This window comes from Pogona vitticeps, chromosome 12 (assembly GCF_051106095.1).
Source record: "Pogona vitticeps strain Pit_001003342236 chromosome 12, PviZW2.1, whole genome shotgun sequence".
Taxonomy (NCBI): Eukaryota; Metazoa; Chordata; class Lepidosauria; order Squamata; family Agamidae; genus Pogona; species Pogona vitticeps.
The window spans coordinates 3,904,191-3,930,284 of NC_135794.1; the positions used below are offsets into that span (position 1 = coordinate 3,904,191).

General features: G+C 45.8%; 1 protein-coding gene across 1 annotated transcript in view; it reads right to left on the minus strand.

The window, feature by feature from the left end:
• The window catches only part of PTPN9 (protein tyrosine phosphatase non-receptor type 9), a 28,978-nt gene that overhangs the window by 2,134 nt on the left and 750 nt on the right, over positions 1 to 26,094 (minus strand). Inside the window, exons 2-11 of the mRNA XM_072981827.2 lie at positions 12,814 to 12,957; positions 11,718 to 11,807; positions 10,557 to 10,681; positions 9,793 to 9,898; positions 6,658 to 6,768; positions 4,799 to 5,127; positions 3,366 to 3,459; positions 2,240 to 2,309; positions 2,053 to 2,131; positions 1,185 to 1,335 (exon numbers count right to left, since the gene is read on the minus strand). Of these exons, the coding sequence (XP_072837928.1) occupies positions 1,185 to 1,335; positions 2,053 to 2,131; positions 2,240 to 2,309; positions 3,366 to 3,459; positions 4,799 to 5,127; positions 6,658 to 6,768; positions 9,793 to 9,898; positions 10,557 to 10,681; positions 11,718 to 11,807; positions 12,814 to 12,957 (1,299 nt within the window). The remainder of the gene's footprint in view (positions 1 to 1,184; positions 1,336 to 2,052; positions 2,132 to 2,239; positions 2,310 to 3,365; positions 3,460 to 4,798; positions 5,128 to 6,657; positions 6,769 to 9,792; positions 9,899 to 10,556; positions 10,682 to 11,717; positions 11,808 to 12,813; positions 12,958 to 26,094) is intronic.

The following is a 26,094-nucleotide window of genomic DNA, read 5'->3' on the forward strand; positions in this document are numbered from 1 at the left end:
CTACAGAGAAGAAGACAGGGACACAGTCAGTTTTATGTCATCGGCTCTTACAGAAGGCTCACATCTACGAGTGGAGGGGCAATCCTGGCGCAACTGCACAGATTACAAAACAACAACAAAATTGGGAAAACTCAAGTTTTTGACTGCCAGAACCACCCAGGTAGTGTTTTAGTAGTTATCATAAAATTTTTATGAGTATCTATTTTTAAGAGTTAATCTAACACAGTGTATATTTAATTTGTATTCAATAATCTCCACCGTTGTGTGGTTCTATTATGACTTTTTATCTGACCTGTTAATTGTAATAAAGGAATGAATGATGTTTTAGTGGTAAGAATGTTGGATTAGGACTCAGGAGACCTGGGTTCAAATCCTTTCTCAGCCAGCAAACATATCGCTTGCTTCTCTTGCTACTTGGCTATTGTGCGCATTCTCCAGCTGGAGAAACTGCACATTCACTGTGCGTAATATTCACATCAGTTCATGTGAATGGAAACTTACACAAAGTGACCAGCCCATTAACACTGTCCTCTGTGCATGTATTGGGAGGATAAAAATGTTGGAGTTTTAGATGCAACCTTGCATGCTGTCTGTAGTTTGTGTGACTGGGGGGGGGCTTTTCTGGGTTGGGCGACTGTCTATCTAGCTTTAACCAATAATTCCTTCCAATCGTTGAATTCAAAGAGAGCCCCACCTCTCTGCTGAGTGTTCTCTTTCCCTCTCTTTAGACTGTGGCAACCGTTCTTTGTTTGCTGTTGATCTGTTCAGTTGGTTGCTGAATAATATGGGCAGTGAAGAAAACGGCACATACGTCTGTAATTTCAAGCAACTGTAAGTAATATTTAAAAATTCTCCTTTAAGTGCCTCAAAGTTACTGAGACCTTAAGTGCCAGTGAATGAGGAAGGAACACATACTCTTCTCCTCTGTGGATCTCTGTATGTCTATTGTGTAGCAAAAAGGCATTTTTTTAAACCAAAAATTGTGTAACAAAATGAAAATTTTCTCAATGAAATCTGGTAGATATGCAGAATGGCTACTCACACTAATCACAACTCGTAAAACCTGCAGAATTATTTCTGGGTGGAGAACCTGGGCTTTATTGGTAGTCAACAGACACTCCCAGTCTGTCATTAAATCATCCTCCTACGCCTTTGATCCCTGCCTCCCAATGGCCTCTTGTTACCTCACAGTGGTAGATCTCCAGAATGGTTTTCTTGTAATGGTTTAGGTTCTCCACTCCGAGGTTGGTGACCGTTAGGTTTCCGTAAGAGGCCTGGAAATCTTTCTCCAATGGCCAGTACTGGCCGCATTTCCTTCTGCCCCCTTCTTCAAGCCTGTAACCCAGAAAGAGGAAAACGTTTCAGATCCTTTCAGAGACCACGTCTCGGGAAGAAGCAGGCGGTGATCTGGGAAAACTCGCACTGCAAGAAATTTCAGAGTCCTCAAATCTGCCCTAAAAACTTTGCTTCTATTTTCTTCTTCCTCTTCTTGTTGTTGTTTTAAGACATCAGGGCAGCTCCAGATTTATGCACAAGCTAAATAAGAAGGTTCTCAGAAGATGATGGGCCTCCCAATGTGTCAAAAATAATGGAAAACCTTGTTAGGATGATGTTGTTGTTGTTGTTATAGGCCATCAAGTCACCTCCAACTCATGGTGACCCCATGAATGAGCGAGCTCCATTCAACAGCCCTTCTTAGCTATTCCAAATTCAAGCCTGTGGTTTCCTTTAGGGAGCCAGTCCATCTCATGTCTTCCTCTTTCCCTGCAGCCTTCCACTTTTTTTCTGTACCATTGTCTTTCCCAGAGAATCTTGACTTCTCATATATCCTTTTATTTTTTCTTTCTGCAATGGCACGGGCTCTCTCAAACGTGGCTTGGGAATGCCCTGATTGAATCCTGCATCAAGCTGCTCTGTGGGGGCCCCATGGAGAGAGAGAGAGAGAGAGACGTACTAGCGGTGTGTTCGTGGGGCAGGTTCTAAACTTGGCTGAAAAGCCCTGTCTCCTGCGGTTCGTTGTGCGCAGAGGTGGGGGGGGGGGGGGCAACTCACCTTGTGGTCATGACAATCACCAGCACGTTCTGCTCCCAAACCATGCGCCAGAAGTCAGGGTACGTGTTCTCTAGGGGACCTGAAGAAGAAATGCATGTATGTTACACAGGAGGAGAAACATTGTAAGGACGGCACAAAGAGCCTCCAACACATGTCACACCATTAAGTTACAAAGGGCCCTCCATACCTTGAGTGCCAATGTAAGCGTTTTTCTGCTTGTAGCCGTCCATGAAACTGGCGTTGATGTAATCTGTCGGCTGGAGAGGGAACAACGGCAGACGTTAACCTTGCAGGTACGTTCACTGGAGAAGTGAAATGCACCGAGGTGGGTGGGGAGAATGAGGGGCTAAGGGAATAAATGCACTATAGGTAGGTGGGTAGATAGGAAGGAAGGAAGGGAGAGAGAGAGAGAGAGAGAGAGAGAGAGAAAGAAAGAAAGAAAGAAAGAAAGAAAGAAAGAAAGAAAGAAAGAAAGGAAGGAAGGAAGGAAGGAAGGAAGGAAGGAAGGAAGGAAGGAAGGAAGGAAGGAAGGAAGGAAGGAAGGAAGGAAGGAAGGAAGGAAGGAAGGAAGGAAGGAAGGGAAAAGGAAGGAAGGAAGGAAGAGAAAAGGAAGGAAGGAAGGAAGAAAGGAAGGAAGGAAGGAAGGAAGGAAGAGAGAGAGAGAGAGAGAGAGAAAGAAAGAAAGAAAGAAAGAAAGAAAGAAAGAAAGAAGGAAGGAAGGAAGGAAGGAAGGAAGGAAGGAAGGAAGGAAGAGAAAAGGAAGGAAGGAAGGAAGGAAGAGAAAAGGAAGGAAGGAAGGAAGGAAGAGAAAAGGAAGGAAGGAAGGAAGGAAGGAAGGGAAAAGGAAGGAAGGAAGGAAGAGAAAAGGAAGGAAGGAAGGAAGGAAGAGAAAAGGAAGGAAGGAAGGAAGAGAGAGAGAGAGAGAGAGAGAGAGAGAGAGAAAGAAAGAAACGAAAGAAAGAAAGAAAGAAAGAAAGAAAGAAAGAAAGAAAGAAAGAAAGAAAGGAAGGAAGGAAGGAAGGAAGGAAGAGAAAAGGAAGGAAGGAAGGAAGAGAAAAGGAAGGAAGGAAGGAAGGAAGGAAGAGAAAAGGAAGGAAGGAAGGAAGAGAAAAGGAAGGAAGGAAGGAAGGAAGGAAGGAAGGAAGGAAGGAAGGAAGGAAGGAAGGAAGGAAGGAAGGAAGGAAGGAAGGAAAGAGTCCACCATTTGGAGAATAGTAAGCTCCTTGCTAAAGGAGTAAAAGAGTGTTAAGAGTGTGATGTTCTAATTTAGCAGAAATCAAGCTTCCCAGAGCCTCGTGTTTTAACCCGGTTACCTCGTGGTGGCTGAACTGCTTGGACAACTTCACCCTGGTTTGGTCCAGGCAGGGCACATCTCCATAGCGATTCTTCTCTTGGTTGAAAGGCGCTCTGCAGTGGGAGAGACAAGAGCCGCTGTCATGAACAAGACGGATCTTTGGCCGATGACCCTTTGGGGACCGGCGGGAGGCTCTTTGGAGCTTACAAAAGTAACTTTCAGGGACTTACAGCTCTGAATCCTTCTGAGACCAGTGGTTCCCAGTCTTGGGTCCCCCCCAATGGACTACAACTCCCAGAAGCCTTCCCTGCTCGCTGGGCTGGCCAGGATTTCTGGGAGTTGCAGTTCAAGAACACCGGGAGGAACCGAGGTTGTCCACCACTGCCCTAGAGCACGTGGACCGCGGTGGCCGAGGCTGGGGGGGGGTCTTGAGAGAGGGACAGTCTAAGAAAAGAAACTTCCCTAAACTTTGCTGTTTAATGCAGGGCAACCGCAGGCATACAGTCAAATAAGAGAGTTGGTTACGATGGAACCCTCCAAAAAAAAAAAAAAAAAATCACACCAGAAAATGCAACCTAAAGAGGACAAGGAATCTTGGGAGGGTCCCTGAGAGAGGTGCAGATGGGTGCTTTTTGGACTACAACTCCCAAAATCCCCTAGGCAGCTGTGGAAATTCCAGGAGCTGTGTTCCAAAAACCAAAAACTACACACCTCGTGTTTCTACCCTCTTGGGAGTTATTTCAGCCTCGCATGCTGCCTTTAGTAGGTCTGGTTGGGAGGGATCTTTCTGGGCTTGGCGGGGGGGGGGTGACGGCCAATCGTTAACAGCACAGACCCATCGTCCCTTCCCTGCCTCTGATTCAAAGGGAGCCCTGCTTCCTTTTTCCCTTTCTATACTTTGTGGGAAGTCAGTGAGTCTGTCGAGGTCCACTGCTCAGGGCATTCCCTGCTTTATTCAGTTTTCCTGTTTGGTCTGTTCAGAGCTGGAAGGAAGGAAGGAAGCATGCTTTTTTTTTTTATTCTTTGTATTTCAAATGTCTCAGAGTGAGTTACGGATCCCATAAGTGCCAGGGGTGGACTCATCTGGGGGAACTTGGAGCTAATTCTGTTTTGTGTATCCCGGCACTTCTGGGGCACAGCTGGAAGAATTTAACCGAAAATCCGAAACTTTGCAATGGTGCCAGAAGAACGGCGAGCCCAACTGCAGCGGTTGGTAGCCGCCCAAGTTTCTAGAGCAGGGGTTACTCTCAGTCGTTGGCTTTCCAGATGTTTTGAACATCAGGGCTCCAGGGGTCCCTGCTAATGGGATCAACGGCCAGGGATTCTGACAGCTGGATGCCTGTCACATCTGGAGGACCACCGGGTGAGCATTTCTGGTCTAATGGGGGGAGATGGAGGAGGAAGGCCCTTTAATCATCCTTTCTCCTCTTTCTCTCTGCCCGGTGCACTTACAAAGAGCAAGCGAAGCTGCCCGAGGGACTCCTGCGCCGGATGGCCTCGTACTCCTCGTAGATCCCTCGCTTCTGCTTGCGGCTGACGTGCTCCAAGACCCCTTGCACCGTCATGCCCTTCGGGCCCGGGACGTGGACCGAGCCGTTGTCACGAGGGGAAGCCAGCGGCACCAGGATCAGCTCATCGAGAGGGTCCGGGTGACCGTTCTGCTGCGGGAGGAACCTGCCGTTCCAGTTGAGGGGATCCAGTTTGAGGGATCCGCCCAAATACTCGGGGAGACACTCTCGGGGAAGGTGTTCCTTCAGCTCGGACATCTTCACCATCTGAACCTGAAACAGGGAGAGGGGGTGGAAAGGACCAAGAAAACAATGAAGGCACATCCAAATACATAGACAGGTCGGAATTTAATTTGCAGCCTTGCCTGCTCTCTGCAGTTTGTGTGACTGGGAGGGATTTCTTGGCCAGGGTGATTTATCTATCTGGCACTAACCAACCCTCTCTTCCAGGCTTTGAATTTAAAGAGAGTCCCATCTCTCTGCTGAATGCTTTCCCCCCTCTCTGTTGGTGGCAGTTGTTTGTTTGCTGTTGATCTTTTCAGCTAGTTAGCTGCTAAGTATGTGTAAGCCACACAATACAAGCCTATCATTTTCAGGCCACTGTAAGTCATTCTCCTGCAGTTGTCTAAGAGTGAGCATTTGGGACTTTAAATGCCTGGTAATGAGAAAGGGGTGGACTTTGGGGGGGGGGTGAACTTGAGGCTTTTCCTTCTCTGCGGATCTTTGTACTTCTGTTGACTAGCAAAAGAGAATTTTGACAGAAATGCAAAATTCTGCAATCGTACATAGGACACCCAAATTTAAAGTGAAGAGGAAGAGGTAGATAGGGAAAATGATAATGGGACATTCATTTTAAAATTTGAAAAGCCCCTTCCTAACTGCAGAGAAAAACTAAGCACATCCCAGACACACCAACTTTGAATACACTGCTGCTTAGCACAGTCGGCTGGCCTGCTGTTGATCAATATAAGTAGCTATTTTCAGGGAGATGCTGGCAGTTTTTGTGATCTATCTGCCTTGAATGTATGGTAAAGAGAGAGGATGTTCTTATACCTTATTTCTTTGGGTGGTTAAGATCATTGGGAGATGGTGGATTTTGACTTGCAGTGTTTCTTTCTTTTCCCCCCCACGCTCATTGCTAAATTGTGATGCGATGAAAGATGCAGACTCAAGACTGTGGTTTCCTTTATGGAGTCCGTCCATCTTGTGTTTGGCCTTCCTCTTTTCCTGTTGCCTTCCGCCTTTCCCACCATTACTATGGGCCTCTGTCTCAACACACATTAATCCAGGATAATGTAATATACAGTGGTGCCCCGCATAGCGACGTTAATCCGTTCCAGGATTAATGTCGCTATCCGGATTCGTCGCTATGCGGGGGGGGGGGACCCATAGGAATGCATTAAAATGGGTTTAATGCGTTTCTATTGGGGCGAAAACTCACCGCTATGCGAGGAATCCTTGATACGGCTGCCATTTTCGCTGCCCGGTATGCAAGGGCAGGGCGCGAAAACACTGCGGGCGGCCATTTTGCGGATGCAGCGGCCATTTTGGAACCGCCGATCAGCTGTTTAAAAAACATCGCAATGCGAAGATCGGTAAGCGAAACGCTTACTGATCATCGCAATGCGATGTTTTTCCTATTAAAACATTGCAATGCGATCGCAAAAAACGCGTCGCTATGCGAATTCATCGTTAAATGGTGTGCTCGTTAAGCGAGGCACCACTGTATATATAAAATGACTCATGACCCTGCCACCCCAATCAATGCCAATTTCTCATCAAATCAGATGCCTTCCAACTCACCCTTTCTCGGAGCTTCTCTTTCAACAGGAGGCTGATGATGGAATAAGGAACCCGGAACCACATAGGGGCGCCCACAATGAAGACCTTCTTCAGGCGGGCTGGGAAGGCACCCTTGGAAAAACGAGACATGGCAGGTGGGAGAGGGAGGGAGAAATTTGGTGAAAACAGGAATATAACCTTCTCGGGCATTCTCAGTGGGTGACAGTTTTTTAAAAAGGCCAATTACTGCTCGGGAGGTCCAGAATTCAACGGCTGTGGCTGGAATTTGGCATCAAAAAGGCATCCCTCGGCAGCAAGAAGAACAAAGTAAAATGAAGACCTTGCCGGAGAGCTCAGTGGTTTAGGTCTCTGGTTGTGGAGCCAGAGGTTGGGAGTTCGAATCCCCACGGCGCCTCCTTGAGAGGGGCTGGACCCAGTGATCCATAAGGCCCCTTCCAGATCTGCAGTCCTAAGATTATTATAAATGCCACGTGATTGTTGATAGTTTCTAAAGTTTTTGGAAACTTTAGAAAGAGACAAAAAAAACAAAACAAAACCCTATATAAGCTGGAAAACAGAGGGGCTGGCCTGGGACGCCTCCAGGAGGGACAAAACTGAGAGGTTGGGAGTTTGATTCCTGACTATGGCTTCCTGGGAGAAGAGCCAGCCTAGGTAGCCTTGGGCAAGCTGCACTGTCCCAGGGAAGACAGGAACGAGAAACCAGTTCTGAGTCTTCTGGGAAACCCTGAAAGGGGTCGCCGTAAAGTCAGAATTGACTGGAGGGCACACAATGATTATTAATTAAACACAACGTTGTTTTTTTTTTTAAAAAAATTCAATTACAGCCAAGGCACCCACTCTCTGCTGTTCCTGCTTTCCTTTCCTGCGACCAACAGAGGGAGATGGAAGCCTTTGCCAAGAGAGCAAAATCAGATTTTTTTTGAAGCTCTGCACCAGCCAATTGAAACAAAACAATTTAGCACTACATTTCGACAAACCCGAACGGGGACACTGAAATCGGAGCTGAAAAGGTGGTTTGTCATGCTTTGCCGCCCCATCTGCAAGTTTCTGTGGCTGAGCGGGGATTCGAATTTGGGTCCCCCTTAGCCCTGGCCAGACACTCCATCCATGGGGCCACACTGCCTCTTAGTCCCCCTCTCGATTTGTCTAATACCATCACAGAAAAGATGAGGAGGGTGATCTATTGACCTGGGCTCCAGCTTTGAAAAAACAGGCCCTTGCTGGTCAAGGACAATTAAGGGATTTTGTTTTTCAATGGGGTGGGTGTATTTATAGCGCTCCAAATCCTTGTGTGTTTGAGAGAAAGACAGAACGAAAAATAGAGAAAAGGCATTTAAATACAGGAAATGGTGGTTTCTGCCTTTTCTGGGAACTGCCAGGAGGAAATAGACTGTTTACGCCACTATCCTCACATGTCCCCATTCAAGGGTGATGACCGCCGGGATCAAGAGCCCGAATTTTGTCTCTGTGATTCATTAATTAAGCTACATCCCATCAGTCAATTAGAGCGGAGTGGAGACATTGATCGGAAGAGTGTGTCATTTCCCTTTTGCCAGGAGCGGCCGCAGGGGAAGAACCATCAAAGGAAGTTTATGGGATATCATTTTGGTTTTCACCATATGGGTGCAAACATCATCCACCCTACATCGTCATGTAATGACCATCAGAGGAGAAGAACCGGAACAAAGGGCTTCCTTAAGTGGCGGTCAACCCTAAGCCTCTGGATCTGGACTCCCGTGAGAATGTTTTCTGGCTCCAGCGTTTAATTTTATTAACAGCCACTCTTGTCTACAGATTTCAACACGGTGGATGGAAAACATCAAAGCAACACTCCCAGACTTTGGAACTCCCTGCCACTGGAGGTCAGGTTGACCTCATGTTTGTGGTCCTTCCGCACGCAGGCGAAGACCTTTCTTTTCCGGCTGGCTTTCCCTGAATGACGGGCTGCCTGAGTGGGGTTCTTAAGAGGGATGGGTTGTTGTGCCTTGTTCGAATGTGCGTTTGGTGGTGTTTTTGTATACTGCTTATCGTGTGGCATTTGTTCGCTCCTTTTAAAAATATTCATATACATGCTACTTTTAGCATTTAAATCTTGTCTTTTAATGATGGAAAGTGCCTTTTTAAGGAGCAAGGCGGGGCAAAAATGTTTTAGATCAATGAATTTAAATAAATGGAACACTAGAACTTTGGATCCAAGCGAGATAAAGCCAAATAATGTAAAATGAGAGATATGATGAAGTATATTTCATCTCGTACTTAGCCTCTTTGTAGGAAGATAGTTCCATGACTCTTGCGTCCTGCTCTGAGTAGTGATGGGAAAAATGGAGGTGCAAAGGCGGAATGCTTTATCCCAATGGGGGCCATAGGACCTAGGTCACAAGCCACCCATACTGCAAAATTTTGTTGCAGGTCCATCCAGTTTTGCTTGGAAGCCACATAGATGGACATCTAACCAACCAGAAACAAGGCCTTCTCGGTGGCAGCTAGCCAAGTTTGCTGGAACCAGGGCTTAGAAGAGCAAAACCCCAACACATCATGGTTAGCTGAGAGTTATTATCACCCACCACCTCCTCCTGGCTTCCCTGTCTCCTCTTGAGCTTAGCTGCAATCCACAGGGTACATGAAAGAGACATTGATAATCCCAGGAACAGTATATTGTTGCAAGCAGTCATGCTGCAATGGGAAGGATCCAAATGTCGTTTGCTTCTGAATGGAGAATTAAGAGCCATTGGCTTTACAAAAGACCTGCTCCTCGGTTTCTTCACTAGGATATCAGTTACTATTACTTTTGGATTCTCCCAGGGATGGCTGTTTATGGGGACTGGTCATGATGGGCACCTGCCACTAGTAGCTGAAACACTCTGTCCTCTTTCAGAGCTAAATGGATTCCCCCAGGGGGGTCCTTTTCAGATCCCACCCCACCCTGGCCTGTTTCAGAAACAAAATCCACAAACAGGTCAATTTCTGCATCTCAAAAACTCTTTTCTAATCTTACTAGAAGAGTCCAAAAGAAGTTCTGCAAATAGCCACAAGATTTTTTAAAGCGCCCGTCAAAACACAGAACAAGTCAGGAAGGAATCTGGAAAGACCCGCCCCCCCCGGCTCCTTTTCTGGTTCAATTTTTTTTCTTCTTACCTTCAGCAGGTTGAGGATCTTCTTACTCAGATCTAGTTCGAAGTTGGTGTAGTGAGAGCCTGCCATGTCATATATAAACACCAGACCGTTCCGCTGAGTTTCGAAGCTGGATGTGACCGGAGAGGCGAGGGAGAGAGGGAGAGAGAGAGGGTGGGTTAATCACAACAAGAACAACATGCCGAACCTGCACTGATCGTATTCTCGGCTTGTCAAGGATGGCAACAAATGCATCGTCATCACCACCTTAGAACGGCAGAGCTGGAAGGGACCCTGTGGATCATCCAGTCCAGCCCCTGCCAAGGAGGCCCAGTGGAGGATTCGAACTCCCAACCCTCTGGTTCAGCCGCCAGAGACCAAAATCTGTTATACAAAACCCAATCCTGCACTTGTCATTCCCTCCCTCCTTTCAGTCAATGAGCCGCCTCTTTGCTAGGAGGTTCCAGAAGTCATGAAGGTACACCAAAGCGGGCTGAGAAGGATGGGAGTCGGAGTGCGCGAAAAGGCCCTCGAGGATTTGCAGCAGCTAACCGAGCCACAGGGCTCAGCTGTTTCCCCCAAAGCTCTCCAAATCCCTATGGCAAAAAATTTCCAGATCTACGAAACGGTTGTCTCTCCCACTCCAGGCAACAAATAGTGGCAAGCAAGCTCCGGAATGGGAGGCTCCGTGGGTCAATTTTGGGTCTCACTCGACTCCTTGTGGCTCCAGCCTTCCCCGCCTCTTGTCCTCTCCCTCAGCAAGTTTTCAACAGGGACCCTCTACTCACCTCTCCACTGCCCGATCCAGCAGGTAGAAGAGCGCTTGGAGGACCACGTGTTGTACGCTTTTGTTAGGGTGGTGCAGCTTGGCCGTGAAGAGGGCGATGGAGGCTCCGGACGGGTCTCGTACGCTCTGAAAAGAAGCCGGGGGAGGGGGGCAGGGGAGAGAGGATGATGAGCAAAGAAGAGGAGGACGGGAAACCTGCATCAAGAGCTGAGGGCTCATGAGCCGCCCAAAGCAAAGTGCGTTGCTTATATATCACCCCGTAGCACTTAAAGCGCACCCTCTGTGTCTTCACAATGTGATTATGCGGGCTACGCGTGGCCTTCCCAGTGAGACAGGTTCTCAAGTTTACCAACCTGGGAAGGATGGAAGGCTGAGTGAACCTTGAGCTGGCTACCCGAGCCCGTTGGGATCATACTCAGGTCCTGAGCAGAGTCTTTTACTGCAGCACTGCACTTTAACCGCTGTTCTATGGGGCTCCTTTGAAGAGCGAGTTTTTGTGTGGCTGCCTTGATGTAGAGCTTTGGAAACTTCATTCGTCTTGGACTACAGTTCCCAGAATCCACAAACCAACCAGGCTGTAGTCCAAAAAGGCGGCTTCCTAAGATCTCATCGAGTTGGTTTTTATTCATTTATTGTTTAAAATATCGGTTGGCTTTATACCAAGCTAAAAATCGTGCCACTCCCCCAGAATCCCCCCCCCATCCGGCGATAGGATCAGGGGTTGTGCTGCCTGATGCATTCTGGGATTTGTAGTCCCAAAGTCCATTTCCCATGCCCCGATTCAAAGACAGTTCAGCCAATTCTAGTGTCGAAGCGACGCTGAACGCTGGTTTTGGAATGCCGGGGGGTGGGTGGGTGGGTTACTACTTAATCTGGAACTTTTAACGCTCTGGCCCGAATCCTGATTACTGAACCCTACAGCAGCCGTGCATGTTGACAGCCACAGGGAAAGGAAGCCGCCCGAGAAGTGGTGTGCTTGGAGAGTCAGACGAGGGCCGCGGAGATCCGAGTTCCAATCCCGGCTCAGCCGCGGACATCTCAGGGTGCGATCTAGAACTGGCCTCCCTCTCTCAGCCTAGAGCGTATCAAGACGCCAACCTGGGAACACCCCCAACAGATTCCAGGCTGCACCGCCAAAAACCACGCATCGCACCATACTCACTAGGATCGTGAACTTCCCACTGAGCAGCTCTGAGCGGAGGGGTTCTTCGTGGGGTTTCAGCTTCACAATTCCCTCCTTCAGCCTGGTTTCCTGAGTGGCAAGGAAACGGACATTAAAGATCGAACCCCAGAGACAAGCTGGCCCAACCGGTTTTTGCAGAAATGGACAGAAACATAAGACAACCACAATCCTGGGGAGCAGCTACAGCTCGCCAGACTTTCTGTGTTAAGAGTTCTGAGGTTCAACCCCCCCCAGCTTCTCGCCAGTTAGGACTGGGGGGAAAAGTATCTAGTCTGGGTAAACCCCCGGGGTGGTCTGACCCCAGAAAAGAAGGTCTGCCCGTTTTCTTACATCTGCGGCTCAGTAGGGCTCGACAGGCAGAGAAACTATGGGGCAGCCTGTGGGGCTTCAGATGGATGGTGACCTCCAGCTATGAGCCAGCAGCTGAAAAGGAATTCTGAAAACCTGAGGCTTCAATGAAAGGGACTGAGCTATGGGGAGAGGAATGAAGTTTCTAGTCCTCATGGACATAAAGATTGTAAGACCACCCAGATTCTTAGGAAGGCATTCTGGTTACCTGATCTTTCCTGGGGAGTGAGACGTACACCCAGGTAAAAGATGAGAAGGCAATTTCATTTTTTAATCACTCCTAGGCTGAACTCTCCATTGGTGGTGCTATGGCATTATTAGGATTTTGGTAATGAAAGACTTCCCCCCTCTTCTCCCAAGGCTCTACTGACTTGCCAATCATTCCTTCCATTGTGTGTGAGCCGTGGGACAGAAGGAGGAAATCTTTAATTGTCTCTCCATGCTACAATGCAACCCAGCAGCAATTTCCAGCAATGAAAGACTTCCTCCGATGCTCCCATAGATCTCACGGTTTCTTCCCTGTGAATGGGATTATCTGCAAGTCAGAAAAGCCATGGGACGGAAGGTGGAAAGTCTGTCATGAGCAAAACTCTCTCCCTCCTGATGGGCTGTTTCCTTGCTGAGTGCTGATTGGCTAGGGTGTGCCTTTAGGGATGCTGTTCAACCCAACGGGCACCCGGGGAAGATTCCCACCTGATGCCAGCCTTAGGATCACAACATCACTCACCCTATAAGAGTGGAAAAGCTCAATGGCTCGGAGGACATCAAACTTCCTGGCCATGAGGAACTTGACCGCCACGTTCCAGGAGAGGGGAGAGACATTGTACTGGCCCGTCCACTTGTTGATCTCTTCCAGAAATTGCTTGGTGGCCTGTTTTGGAGGTAAAGAAAAGAAGGTGGCCCATTTTAGAACAGTTTCCTCCTTGAACAAAACTCTTCAGGAGTGAGAAGAAGACCTCTTTGGCTGTATCAAGATATATTCTTTTCTCTAACTAAGACCAGTATGCTAAAATTAAAATAAAACTCTTGTATCTGAACAGAAAACGTCTACTTATTACAAGGGCTTATGATAACAATGCCACACGTACAACACACAGTTTACTTTGGAATCCATTAGGCTTAGGCATTAAGTCATTATATAGGAGGAAATATCCATATCCACAGGATTGGTACCTGTGGTTTCACCTATCCAGTTTGAAAATATTAAAAATAGTAAAAGGAAATGAAAAAAAAAACCCTAGAAATACATATTTCCACACTGTCATTACCAGAACTGGCCATTAGAGGGAGACAGAGACCATGATATGTATAGGGTTTACTCTTATCTGCGATTTTCAGTATCCACAGTGAGGTTTGAAACCAAACAACCATTTATATGGGGGGGTTTGTCCTACTGCACCTATTTTAGCATGCCTAAAGCATCTGCAACAGAGATGCTCCCCAAATCTCTAGCGTCACACATTTCAACCAGTTCTTTCCTAGTCCAGCATTCTGGACTAGAGCTCTCCGACACCGTTTGAGCCTAGCAGCAGCCAATACTCAGAAAGGCTTCTCTTGAACATAGAGGTTCTATCGGTTTCTCATGTCTAATACATATCTCTAGCCCTAGACACCATGTTGGCTGGGAGATGCTGGGATATTTGGTTCAGCCCATGTTAGGTTTGGGAAATCTGGCTTCAAGAAAACCCACCCGTCTGAATGGAAACCACCGGTCATCTTTTTATTTTTTGGCTTCAGGCTGACTTTAGGAGACTTTAGGTATTTTCATTTTTAAAAAAGAAGAATGTTTAAGCATTTCTGCGTCTGAACAGCAAGCATGCTGCAGAAGTGACTCACGGAAAACAAGCTGTTTTGTGTTCTTTTTACATCAGAATCTTTCTCCACGGGGGGAAAAATAGTCACTGTTATTGGCCTTCCTGTGCTGAAGCAAGAAAAATACCCCTTTTCTCTCCCTGGCCAAACCGAAATCCTCGAGGCCAGGACGTCAGCACAGAGAGAAGACCTCTTGGTTTCCAAAACAGGGAGCAAATGCGCAAGCAGAAACTCTGACAGCGTCTGAGAAGCAGGAAGTATGCCAGGAACCCAGGAAATAATGTCTAACCCACAACACGTAAGTGGCTTGTGTGTTTGAGGCATCTAGTGGGATGATAATGTTCTGGACAGCTGAGTCCTATTCAGTGGGAATACCCTGCCTTTCTTTCTTTTTTTCTTTTTTAAAGCCTGCAGTTCATACAAATCCTTCCTTTCAAATCCTTTGTGTAAAAGCAGCCGCCAGCTGCAAAGGATTAAAGATTGGAAAAGCAAAAGGGGGGGGGGGAGGAAAGGAAAATATTCAACTCCTCATCTGTTCCAGCCCTGCACACAGCCAGCTAACAGAACGATCTGTCAGAAGCCCTTTGGAAATACAGCAGAAAGGGGGGAATGTCTGGTTGGAGTCTTAGCAAGCTGTCATGATGGCTATATGTAGAGCCTCCATGTACAGGGGTGGTATACCACCAAATAATGGTTGCGGGGACTGACAGCAGGAGAGAACTGCTGTCTTCAAAGCCTGTTTACAGACACGTTGTCAGACGGTGCAGGGTATAAATCCAATCATCATCATCATCATCATCATCATCATCATCATCATCATCATCATCATCATATTTAGGGTAGTGGTTCCCAACCTTTTTTTATGGGAGCGTCGGAGGAAGTCTTTCACTGCTGTATTGCATTATAGCATGGAGAGACAATGAAAGATTTCCTCCTTCGGTCCCACTGCTCACACACGTGGTCTCTTTCCTTCCAGAGAACAGATCAGTTTACTGGTAAATAAAGAGACACATAAAAAGATGAAGCAACACCTAGCAAGCAAGAAAGTCAGCCTTCTGTCTTCCCCAACCTTGGTTGCACCTCAAAGGGAGACCTCGGTTGGTATTATCACCACAAACAAAAAACAAAACAAAACATGAAATAGCTGTGTGGTTCTTGTACGCAATCTGATGATGATGCTGGATGATGCCCTTCCTGATGCCACGAAAATCTCACAGACAAGCACTGGCTTTCGACTCTTCCAGGTGTCTCCATCAGGCACATGTTTCTACTGCTTCACCCCGAGCTCTACAATGTCATGAAGACACCTGCAAAGTGTAGTGGATGGAGGGACGGGCCACGACTCAAGAGCCCTGGGTTCAAATCCCCGGTCAGCCACGGAAACTGACTTGGGGAGTGGAACTGCTAAAACTGCTCCTTAAATATCTCACTTACTTTGAAAGCCCTATTAGGGTCCCTGTAAGCCAGTTCTGGCTTGGCCGCACACAATAAAGAACAGGTATCACCCACCCACCCCTTGTCTTCCGAATCACAAGGAACCACAGCCCACCTGGAGTAGGATGCAGACATCCCCTTGATTTGCCAGGTTCCCACGCAGCTAGAGGGGCCCTACATCTCTTAGCTTGCTAATAGAGTTGGGCTCGAACCGCCCAAGTGGATGTTTGTGCTGGTTCGTTGTTTGTTTGTTTGTTTTTGGCTGGACAGGTGTTTGGGGTTTCTCAGCTCTGCCTCCTCCAGCAGGTGCTGCCTCTCAGCGAGTGGCTGCTGGAGGAGGCAGAGGTGGGAAGCTCCATAGACTTGTCCGGCCAAAAAAAACCCAACGAACCAGCACGAACTTCCAGTTCATGCCCATCTCTACTGACTCAGCTCAGGTCTGGTCAAGGAGAGCTGTTGCAGAGATTTTGTGCAGCTTCGGCATTCATGGCAAAGCCAGCCTATTCGACACAACTTGTGGAGGGGTGGCGAGAGAAAGAGAGAGAAGCAAAACAGAGGAGAGGATCGTTTGATGTCCTTGGCCTGAGTCAGTTTCCTGGGGAGGGGTCTTTTTCCTCTCCACTGCTCCAGTTTTGTTAGTCGATTCGTAATTGATTTACTTTGTCTTCTCCGTCTCCCTGCGCTGAATCACAAGATGGATTTTTTAGAAGATGCCACTAAGAACACAGGAAGTTGTGCTATTAAGAAACAATTAAATCAGCATATTTAAGTGACCACCGTATTAAAACGGTTTGAACCTGATTTTCCCCTGCTGTCGCTTCTTCCCCATCTTCAGTATCTGTTTCCCATGCTCCTACTTCGTTCCATCAACTTTTTCAATCCCTGGCCATATTTTTCTTCCTCAGTCATTTCCATATCCTGAGTAGCAGAAGGATGTCAAAACCACCCCTCCAACAACCTCAAAAAACAACTTTCTCTCAACCAGGGTTCTCCAGATATCTTATACCCCAGTTCCCATCATCCCCAGATGACAATGGGCCATGTTGGGTAGGAATCACAGGGGATGAGGTTCAAAAGATTGGGAGAGAGAGAGAGAGAGAGAGAGAGGTGAGGGAGGGCTGGGCTAAAGCGAGCCAACGCTGGGGCCGTCGGTGGCTGGAGAATATACCACCTATCTAGGAACAATCACGTCACGGCTTAGCAACCAAGCTTGAGCCTACCTAACAGGGGTGTTGTTAAGAACAGCAAAGCAATAATGCTGGTGAAACCAGGCTGAACACATAACAAGGGTCAATGTTCTAACTGAACGATGGCGAAGGCACATGAGCGCAAATCAGCACCAGAATGGATGGGGGAAACATTCACTCTGAATAGGTTTGCAGCAAGCATTAAGGATACCCCAAAAGTGAGGGGTTCAAATCATGCATCCGCAGGCTGACTCCATTCCTGGAGACACACCCACCCACACACCCGCTCACAATCTGAGATGTGGAAGTTGTACGGTGTCTGCTTTTAATTTGCAAGATGTATATGCATCTCACAATCTGATGCTTAAAGGAGGACCAGCCTAGATGCAAAGCAATCCTGACCTCCAACCGAAGTGCAGATCAATCCAGATTTAATTAGGAGGCAGGGTGGGGGGGGAGGAATAAGATCTGGAGAAGCATAACAAGCCCAGCCAGCACCCTGAGACTCACCCCCTGTGGTCAGGACTCCTCATTGTGTCCGACTAGTTTCCACTTTTCGACTCCCTCTTAGGGGTGATCCCTTTTCTTACCTTCTTTCCTTCCTCTCTCTCTCTCTCTCTCTCTCACTCCCCCCCCCCACCGCTCCCTCTCCGCTCCTCCAAAATTATCTCATCCGGTCCCTCCGGACGGACTCTCCAGGGATTCCCAAACAGGTGTCACATCCAGATGTCCGAAACAATGCCGGAGACATCCGGTTCTTGAGCAGATGGTTAGGTGGGGGAGTGAGAGAGAGAGAGGTGGAGCCCCAGATGCATCTGTTGCTCCGAGAACCAGGGAAAAAACGGGGAAGGGCTGCTTCGCCACCACCACCGCGCGTTACGAAAACGAGACTCGAAGAAAGCCTTTCGGGTAAAACTGGAACAACAAACAGGGAGCATGGCTCTCTCCGAGGTCGCGACTGCAAATGTTGAACTGCTAGAGAGCTCAGTGGTTTAGATCTCTGGCCACGGAGCCAGACGTTGAGAGTTCAATTCCCCCCACGGGGCCTCCTTGATCCATTAAGGTCCCTACCAGCTCTGCAGTTCTCAGATTTATTAGGATGTCTGTGTCCAGAAGGGTCACCACCCACCGGTGATGCAGAAAGGACCTCTGTGGTTTGGCTTCACAAAAAGGTCGAAGGGACCTGCAAACTCCACTTCCCATCAGCCATATCATCTAAGCCAAGCTGGGAGTTGTCGTTCATAGGGACTGGGCACGAACAAGCTAGAATCAACAAGTTTGGTTTTCTTTGTAACAAGGATACAAGCAAGTCAACATTTCCAAAAACAACAACAACTCAATAAGGGGGAACGAAGCTCTGTTGTTGATGGAAGGAAGTAACATTTTGCAGTTACTTTTCAAAAAAGGCTTTCATTCTATGAAGTTGTTTTAAGTGGTGCTATTAATTACAGTGACAGATTTTTACTTTCTTGGGCTCCGTGATCACTGCAGACGGTGACAGCAGCTACGAAATTAAAAGACGCCTGCTTCTCGGGAGGAAAGCGATGACAAACCTAGGCAGCATCTTAAAAAGCAGAGACATCACCTTGCCGACAAAAGTCCGAATAGTGAAAGCTATGGTTTTTCCAGTAGTGATGTATGGAAGTGAGAGCTGGGCCATCAAGAAGGCCAATCGCCAAAGAATGGATGCTTTTGAATTGTGGTGCTGGAGGAGACTCTTGAGAGTCCCCTGGACTGCAAGGAGAACAAACCTATCCATTCTAAAGGAAATCAACCCCGAGTGCTCATTGGAAGAACAGATCCTGAAGCTGAGGCTCCAGTACTTTGGCCATCTCATGAGAAGAGAAGACTCCCTGGAAAAGACTTTGATGTTGGGAAAGTGTGAAGGCAAGAGGAGAAGGGGACGTCAGAGGATGAGATGGTCGGACAGGGTCATCGAAGCGACCAACATGAATTTGACCCATCTCTGGGAGGCAGTGGAAGACAGGAGGGCCTGGCGTGCTCTGGTCCATGGGGTCATGAAGAGTCGGACACGACTTAACAACTAAACAACAACAAACTGATTACACACCACATGTCCCTAAAAAGAGATACTTTAAACTTCAGGACTAAATCTTGCTTTAAAAAAAAAAAATAAAAATAAAAAATAAAGATCCTTCCAATGTATGTCATACAAGGACAAATGATAATTAGTGAGTTATTACTGTGTTTGATCTCGGTTGTGGCCAAATATAGCATCTTATTTCTCGACACAAAATGTATATGGGTTATACGCACGCCCTCCCTTTGTTCCAGTGGCCTGCGGGTGGTAAAATCGTTCTGTTTGTCTTTCTCCTCCCCTGCTCAACTCCATCCTCGTAACAGCCTTGACCAGCTCGGGTTTAGCCAGGAAGCTTCAGGGCCAAGTGGGGATTTGAACCCGGGTTTCATACATCCGAGTCCAGCCGTCTGACCACTCCAAGCTAACCTTTAACCCCGGTGAAAGGGTTTCATCACCAATCATGTACTGTACCTGCCAGAGGTGTGAAAAAGACAATCTGGAGAAGCAGCCTAAGTCAGGCTGTTGCACTACGATATCCGGCCACGAATGGTCAGCTTCTAGCGAGTAGTAGCGGTCAGGTGACTAAAGTCAGGTGACAAAAGGAATTCAATAAAAGCCCAGATGCCTGGCTTTCCAGTCTGAGCGACCTCTTGCTGCACAGCCTAAAACCTCAACATGCTCACAGAAGCAGAATTTATAGCCGCCGTTCCCAAACACGCTGGCCTCTAGAGATCTCAGACTACAACTTCCATTATCCCCAGCCAGCATAGCCAAGGGGAGCCTTGACAAATGCTTGTCCCAACTCTGCTTAAAATGTTTCTGGTGAAGGAAGCCATCTCCGCCATCTTTGGACTACTTGTACCATCAGAAAGTTTCTCTCTCAGTGTGAAGATCTGAAAATTACTTTTGAACACTACAACTCCCAGAATCCTCTGCACAGCATGTCCAACTGGATTATAGTCCTCAAAGCAACTTTCCCATGCCTGTGCCTCACTAATTTCCGCCCACTCGTTCTTTCACTGTCCTCCAGTGTACGAAAGCAAGCAGATTTCATCTCCTGCATGATGGAGAAGTTCTATTCTCTTTGCAAAAACAAGACTAGGAGCAGACTGTGGAACAGACCATAACTTGTCAGTATAAAATATAAGAGTAAAGGTGTAAAAAGCTGTTGGCTGAGGGCAGGAAGAAATGAAAATTCAGCACAGCAACCAACACTCCAGAAGAACACAGTGTGCCCACCTATGTATTTCCCTTCCTTATAAGCACATATACTTCCTCAAATGTAGGGCCCATATTCAGTGCCACTTGCTCATAGTTTATGCTCAATAAAACCTGTTGGCTTTTACGACGGCACTAGACTTCTCAATCATTGTTTCCTCTGTTTGTTATATAACACACTTGCTGTTTTTATTACATTCTTGGCTGTTTCAGCACCTTACTTTGCTTTATTATTGGGTTTAATTGTCATTAGCCTGCCTTTCTCCAGAAACAGCAAACACTGCGGCACATATCAGAAGCAATGCAAGGACTAAGTGATATTAAATCAGACTTCATGGAGACCCTTATAAAATAAAGATGCTGAAGAAACTAAAAGCTTTTATGCTAGCATCCAGGAGGAAATTGATGACACGCCAAAACAGGACGAGCTGATAATTATGGGTGACTGGAGCATCAAAGAGGGAAACAAAGCAGAACCAAACACTATCAGATAATCTGGTCTATTGATCAGAGACGTGGAGCAGGAGCCTGACTTGCAGAATTCTGTGGGTGCAGCCATTTGTTTAATGGAAACACATGATTCAGACTACGAAACAAACTATCGTCCCTGCTGCCTGATACAGAAATCAAAGAGACGATATAATTGGAGGCAGAAGGTGGAGATTTTCTACTCTCTCTGCAAAAACAAGACCAGGAGCAGACGGCGGTGCAGACCATCAACTGTTCATTTAAAAAAGGAGGGTAAAGCTGTAAAAGAACCCTAAAACAATCACGGTGCCAAAATATAATTTAAGTAACATTCCTGAAGAATTTAAAAGCCACGTAGAGCAGTGGTCCCCAGCCTTGGGCCTCCAGATGTTCTTGGACTACAACCCCCAGAAGCCTTCACCACCACCTCTGCTGGCCAGGATTTCTGGGAGCTGAAGTCCAAGAACATCTGGAGGCCCAAGGTTGGAGACGCCTGACGCAGAGGACAGATTTACATATAAATTTCAACTGAACACAAACCAGAAGAACTGTATATGGAAACCAGATACATTATCAGGGAAGAATGAGAAACACTGTTCCTGTAGTCAAAACAAAATAAAAACCCCGATGGATGTCTATGAAACTCCTGAGCCTTAAAAACCACTAAGCACAAATCGTAGGGGAAAAGAAAAAGGTAACAGAAATAGGGCCAGAATCATAAAAGCAACTTTTCAGCAACCTGGGGTCAAAGTGAACTTATTAAATACTGCAAAGAAAGAGAACACGCCTCTCGCTTACCTTGGGAGACGTATTTATTTGACCATGTATTTTCTTGATCACCAGATCAGCCAAATATCCCTGGTCATTTTAAACAAAATATTTGATTGTTTTATCCTCGTTTTGCATTTTTTAGTACTGGTTTGATTGAATGTTGGAGATTTTCTCATGAAAACTTTTAAACTGCTCTGGGATTTCCAGAATGCGAAACCATTGGGAAATGCCTGATATATAAAGGTCTTTGGCCAGTGTGAGCTAATGTCCTGGTTTTTACTTTATTTCATTCCATGAAGAATTGAAAATTTGCCGTAAGCTGCCACAAGAACCAAGGTTGGGCAATGAGCTATAAATAGATGGCGAGAAACCTAAATAAAATCTAAAAATATAGACCCAAATCCTGATTGAGAGGCTGAAATGAATGCTCTCTGAGGAAGGCTGAACTAGTTCACATCTCTCTTGAATTCCCTGCATATGGAAGATCAGTTTCCCTTTAAATTTCCCCCAGAGAAGGGCAAGCTGACTGCCAATCCCTTGGGAAAGCAAAAAAAGGAAGGTCAGAGAGGAGTAAGCGAGTTCACACTAAGCAGAAGCAGACAGAAGGGGCACCGCAGGGCATGGGAAAAACATCAGAGCCCCTTAACTACCAGTACCCACTAAAACCTTAAAGCACAGCTTGGAAAGTTTCTTCTATACAAGTAATTAGTTACACCATAGTTCCAAAGTAGTTAATTACTGACACAGTTATAGTTTTTTCAAAAGTAACTCTTAACTTTTCACATTTCCCCGCAGGAACCAACACAGACGCTTTTCACTTTGGTTAGTAACTTTTTTCTTTGTTCTGTTGTGCAAGCATTGGACTTTTTTTTAAAAAAAAAAATCAACCAAACGCTTCCTCAAGAAGACATCCACCACCTCCTCAACCCAGCACAAATCCCCACTGAGATCAAGGGAGTGATCATCATAACTGCATGCCATCAAATCAAGTTTGACTTATGGCAGCCCTTAGCAGGGTTTGCTAGGCAGAGAATACACGGATGTGGTTTCCCATCCCCTCCTTCTGGGGGCGCCCTGGGGCCACACAAACCAGCTCTTCCCCTAGGAGGCCTAGTGGTGGAATCAAACTCCCAACCTTTGGCTGTACAGCCAGAGAGACCTAAATCACTCAGCTATCCAGTCAGCTGGCCGACATAATAGCAGGCCAGAAATGACACTGCTTTATATCAGGAAAACATTGCATCACACATTCTCAAAACAGAATAGTTGCCTTAAAAATTTTAAACTGGTCTTATAACCTTACAATTCTGAGTTGCCCAAAAGTTCTTTGCTAATGGAGTTACATTTTTAAAAAGAAATTCTTTATTTTCCAGTTTTTTTTTCAAAAGGCAATCACAAGATTGACCACTTTGACCACGTGACATTCTGTCTCCATTGCTTAGTGGGGCCCCACCACATCACTATACAGGCAACCGAAGTGTCCGTTACACGGCATAAAAAATTAAGTTACTTCTCCATTAGTTTCAACTGTCAAGTAACTCAGTTACACCTTTGTTAATGAAAAGAAGAACTAATTACAAGTAACTAATTATTTACCTCCAAGTACATCTCACTTTGACCCCAAAAGACCTTAAGCATTGAGAGAAAAATAAACAGAGCTGGACAATTTTACCAAATTATCTTGAAATTATGTCTTGGATCAGGCAAATTGGAATTAGCTACAAAGGAGGATAGTTAAGAGAGAACTCTTTATCTGCTAGCAAAGCTAATGTACTAATAGCAAAAAAAAAGGAAGCTCAGATTTGTGCTTCAATTCCTGGATGATTTAGAGAAATATAATGAATTTAATATATACAGATTTTTTTTTGAAAGTTAGGAAAATATTCAGGCTAGAGAACTGAAGTTTAAGAGGTGTTCCTGTATACAGTTTGTCACCATGAAGTTAAAATTAAACAGATGGGTTTAGTTCCTATCAGTACCGGGAAGGAAAGCCACCGAAAAATCTAAGACTAAGAAGTAACTAATTTCTTTTCCTTTGCGTTCCCTCCTTCTGTTATGTCCCCATGTCAGAATTCAGCTTCTTTGGGGCAGAAAACTAGCCTCTTGTATTTCTACCTTAAATCTTAAGAAGCTAAATCTTAAGACAGCAAATTGGTCAGTCTCACCGTTAATATACAACTGGTGGAGCTGTTCTGGTGAGGATACTACCAAATACTCTAAATTCTCTCCTAGGGAAGCTTCACGTTCTTTTCTTAAAAAAACAACAACACAATATTTTCTTTTTACCATTATCATGTTTTTCTTTGTACTCAATGTTTTATCATTGCTGCTCGTATTGCTTGTATTTTGCCTGGCTGTTTTTCAATGCTGCTGTAACTTTTTTTTTAAAATAACAACACTATTTGGTATTGCACTATATTCCTCTTCTATACCAGGGCTTTTAAGTTTGGGTTTCGAAGTTTGGGTTTCCTTTCGAAACGACAAACATCGGCTGTTTTGGAAAACAGGGCCGGAAACCGAAGGAGCTTCTCTTTAAACAAAACAAAATCAAAGCATCAGGCCTTCCAATAACATCACATGAATAACTACCCTGTTGCTTTGAATTTCATCACGGAGAAAAAGGCAAAGGCATAAATACTATCTGATGGTCTCCTTTCCTCCTCCTCCTCCTTTTTTAAAAAAATTCAAGTCGATGTGCGTCAAAGAATGACATCATCCAGCAAATACATTTCTTTAACAGCCGGATGTAGTGACACCAGGCACTGAAACTTTTGCGAGAAATGTACTTTTCCAGATTGTAAATAAAAACTGGAATCAAAATTCTCTCTCAAGGAGGATCTTAAGATGGAGGATTTCCATCTTGCCACAGAGTTGTAAGGGAGACACAAACACAGAGAGACTTTGTTTTTATAGTTTTCTCTCTTTTTTTGCTAACCCCCCCTTTTTTCTAGCCACTGGCAATCGAGAGATTTTCAAGAACATCTCTTTTTTTTTCACCACCTCCGAAATGTGTAACATCCTCCTAAGGATGACTCAAAAGAGAAGCAACAAACTCTAGAAAGATCAGCTCAAGGGGGAGGACAGCCCGGACTCTTTTCTAAGGAAACCAGCAAGAAACAAAATGGACAAACACAATAAAATAATAATAATAATAAAAACATGCCAGAGGGAAATGTCTGCTAAGATGGAAAGAGTGCAAAGGAGAGCACTGTAGCCAGCGGAGAACCTGGCCTGATCAACCCCACACCATCTCAAGAATCCAGAGACATCAAGAGGATGATGACAGTTTTGCTTTAGAGAGTTAAAGTCCAGTCCAAAAGATACAGCACACAAGTTGCTCCAAGGAGAAATACTGGGCATTTTCGGTATCAAACTATTTCCTTTTTTGGGGGGGTCTTGCCAAGTTTTTGAGGGCCATGGAGACCCCTCCTTAAACAAGAGGGACACTCTCCCCACCCATCCCCGCTTGCCAGTTATATAAAAAGGGGAAAAAAAGGGGGGGGAGTGAGAAATTAAAACAAGATATAGATATATATTGGGTATGTATGTATGATGTGTGTGTATGTGTGTGTATATATACATATGTATACATGTGTGTGCATATGTGTATGTATTTGTGTGTGTGTGTATTAAAAGTTAAAACAAGAAATTAGAAATTAAAACAAGAGAGCAATATCTATCTATCTATCTATCTATCTATCTATCTATCTATCTATCTATCTATCTATCTATCTATCTATCTATCTATCTATCTATCTATCTATCTAATCCTAATTCTAATCCTAATCTAAGGCTGGGGTCTGTCCAGGTTTTCTTTATTCCCCTGCCTGCCCCACTTCCTTCGTCTTTTCTCCCCTTCAGTCCTGAGTCCGGCTTCCCTTCCTGTCGCTTTTTCTCGCCCACCCCCCAAAACCCTTGCCAGAAATCAAACGGAAAAAGGCGCAGGAGGGAGCCCAGCGCGTCCCGAGAGGAGGCGCTCCCTGGAGAGGGTCTGGCCTTCCCAGCCATTCCGAAAATCGGATTAATCCGAAGCAGCCTCGGAGGCGGCCCCGAAACCTGGCGATGGGGGGGAGAGCTGGAGATGATTTCCTCTCCCAGAGGCCCCCCTAAAAAAGAATGGGGAGGGGGAGAAAGAGAAAGATACCCACAGGCCATGATATTTTCTCCCACTTATCCTAATCCCCCCCCCCCCGATTTCCTTGCTTCTGGGGCCAATGAAGAAGTATGATACAGTATATATATACAGTACACTGTATACTGTATCATACATATACTGTATCATATATACTGTATCATATATATATATACTGTATCATATATATACTGTATCATATATACTGTATCGTATATACTGTATCATACGTATACTGTATCATATATACTGTATCATACATATACTGTATCATATATATATACTGTATCATATATACTGTATCATATATATATACTGTATCATACATATACTGTATCATATATATATACTGTATCATACATATACTGTATCATATATATATATACTGTATCATATATACTGTATCATACATATATATATATACTGCATCATATACACACACACACACACACACACACACACACAGAGTATCATGCAGATATACAAAATATATACAGTATCTTAAACCCTGTTGCTCAGCAAAATATAGGCGGGCATCCTGACTAGGCCCCATCTCCCAATTCAGATCACCATGGAAACCCCACCCGGGGAAAGAGTGGGGAGAAGACGTCTCAATGTTCCTTTTTTTTGTAAGGGGGGGGAGAGAAACACCCAGGATCGAGGAAAGGATTGGGGGGATGATAAGCCCCCCCCCGCCTTCCCCAAAATTCCTGCACTCACTTTTCGGGTTGGGAGGAAAGGGAGCAAAATCTTTGCAAAGGGGAGGATCCCCCCCCCGGCATGCCTCTCCATCCCAGGGGGGAGGCAAGGCAGGAGACCCTGGATTTTTTTTGTGGGGGGGGGGAAGAGAGAGAAGGGGGGGGCGTTGCTGAGCTTCCAGGAACCAAGCTGGAGAAAGCGCGCGCGCAGACACACAATACACAACACAACACACACATACACACC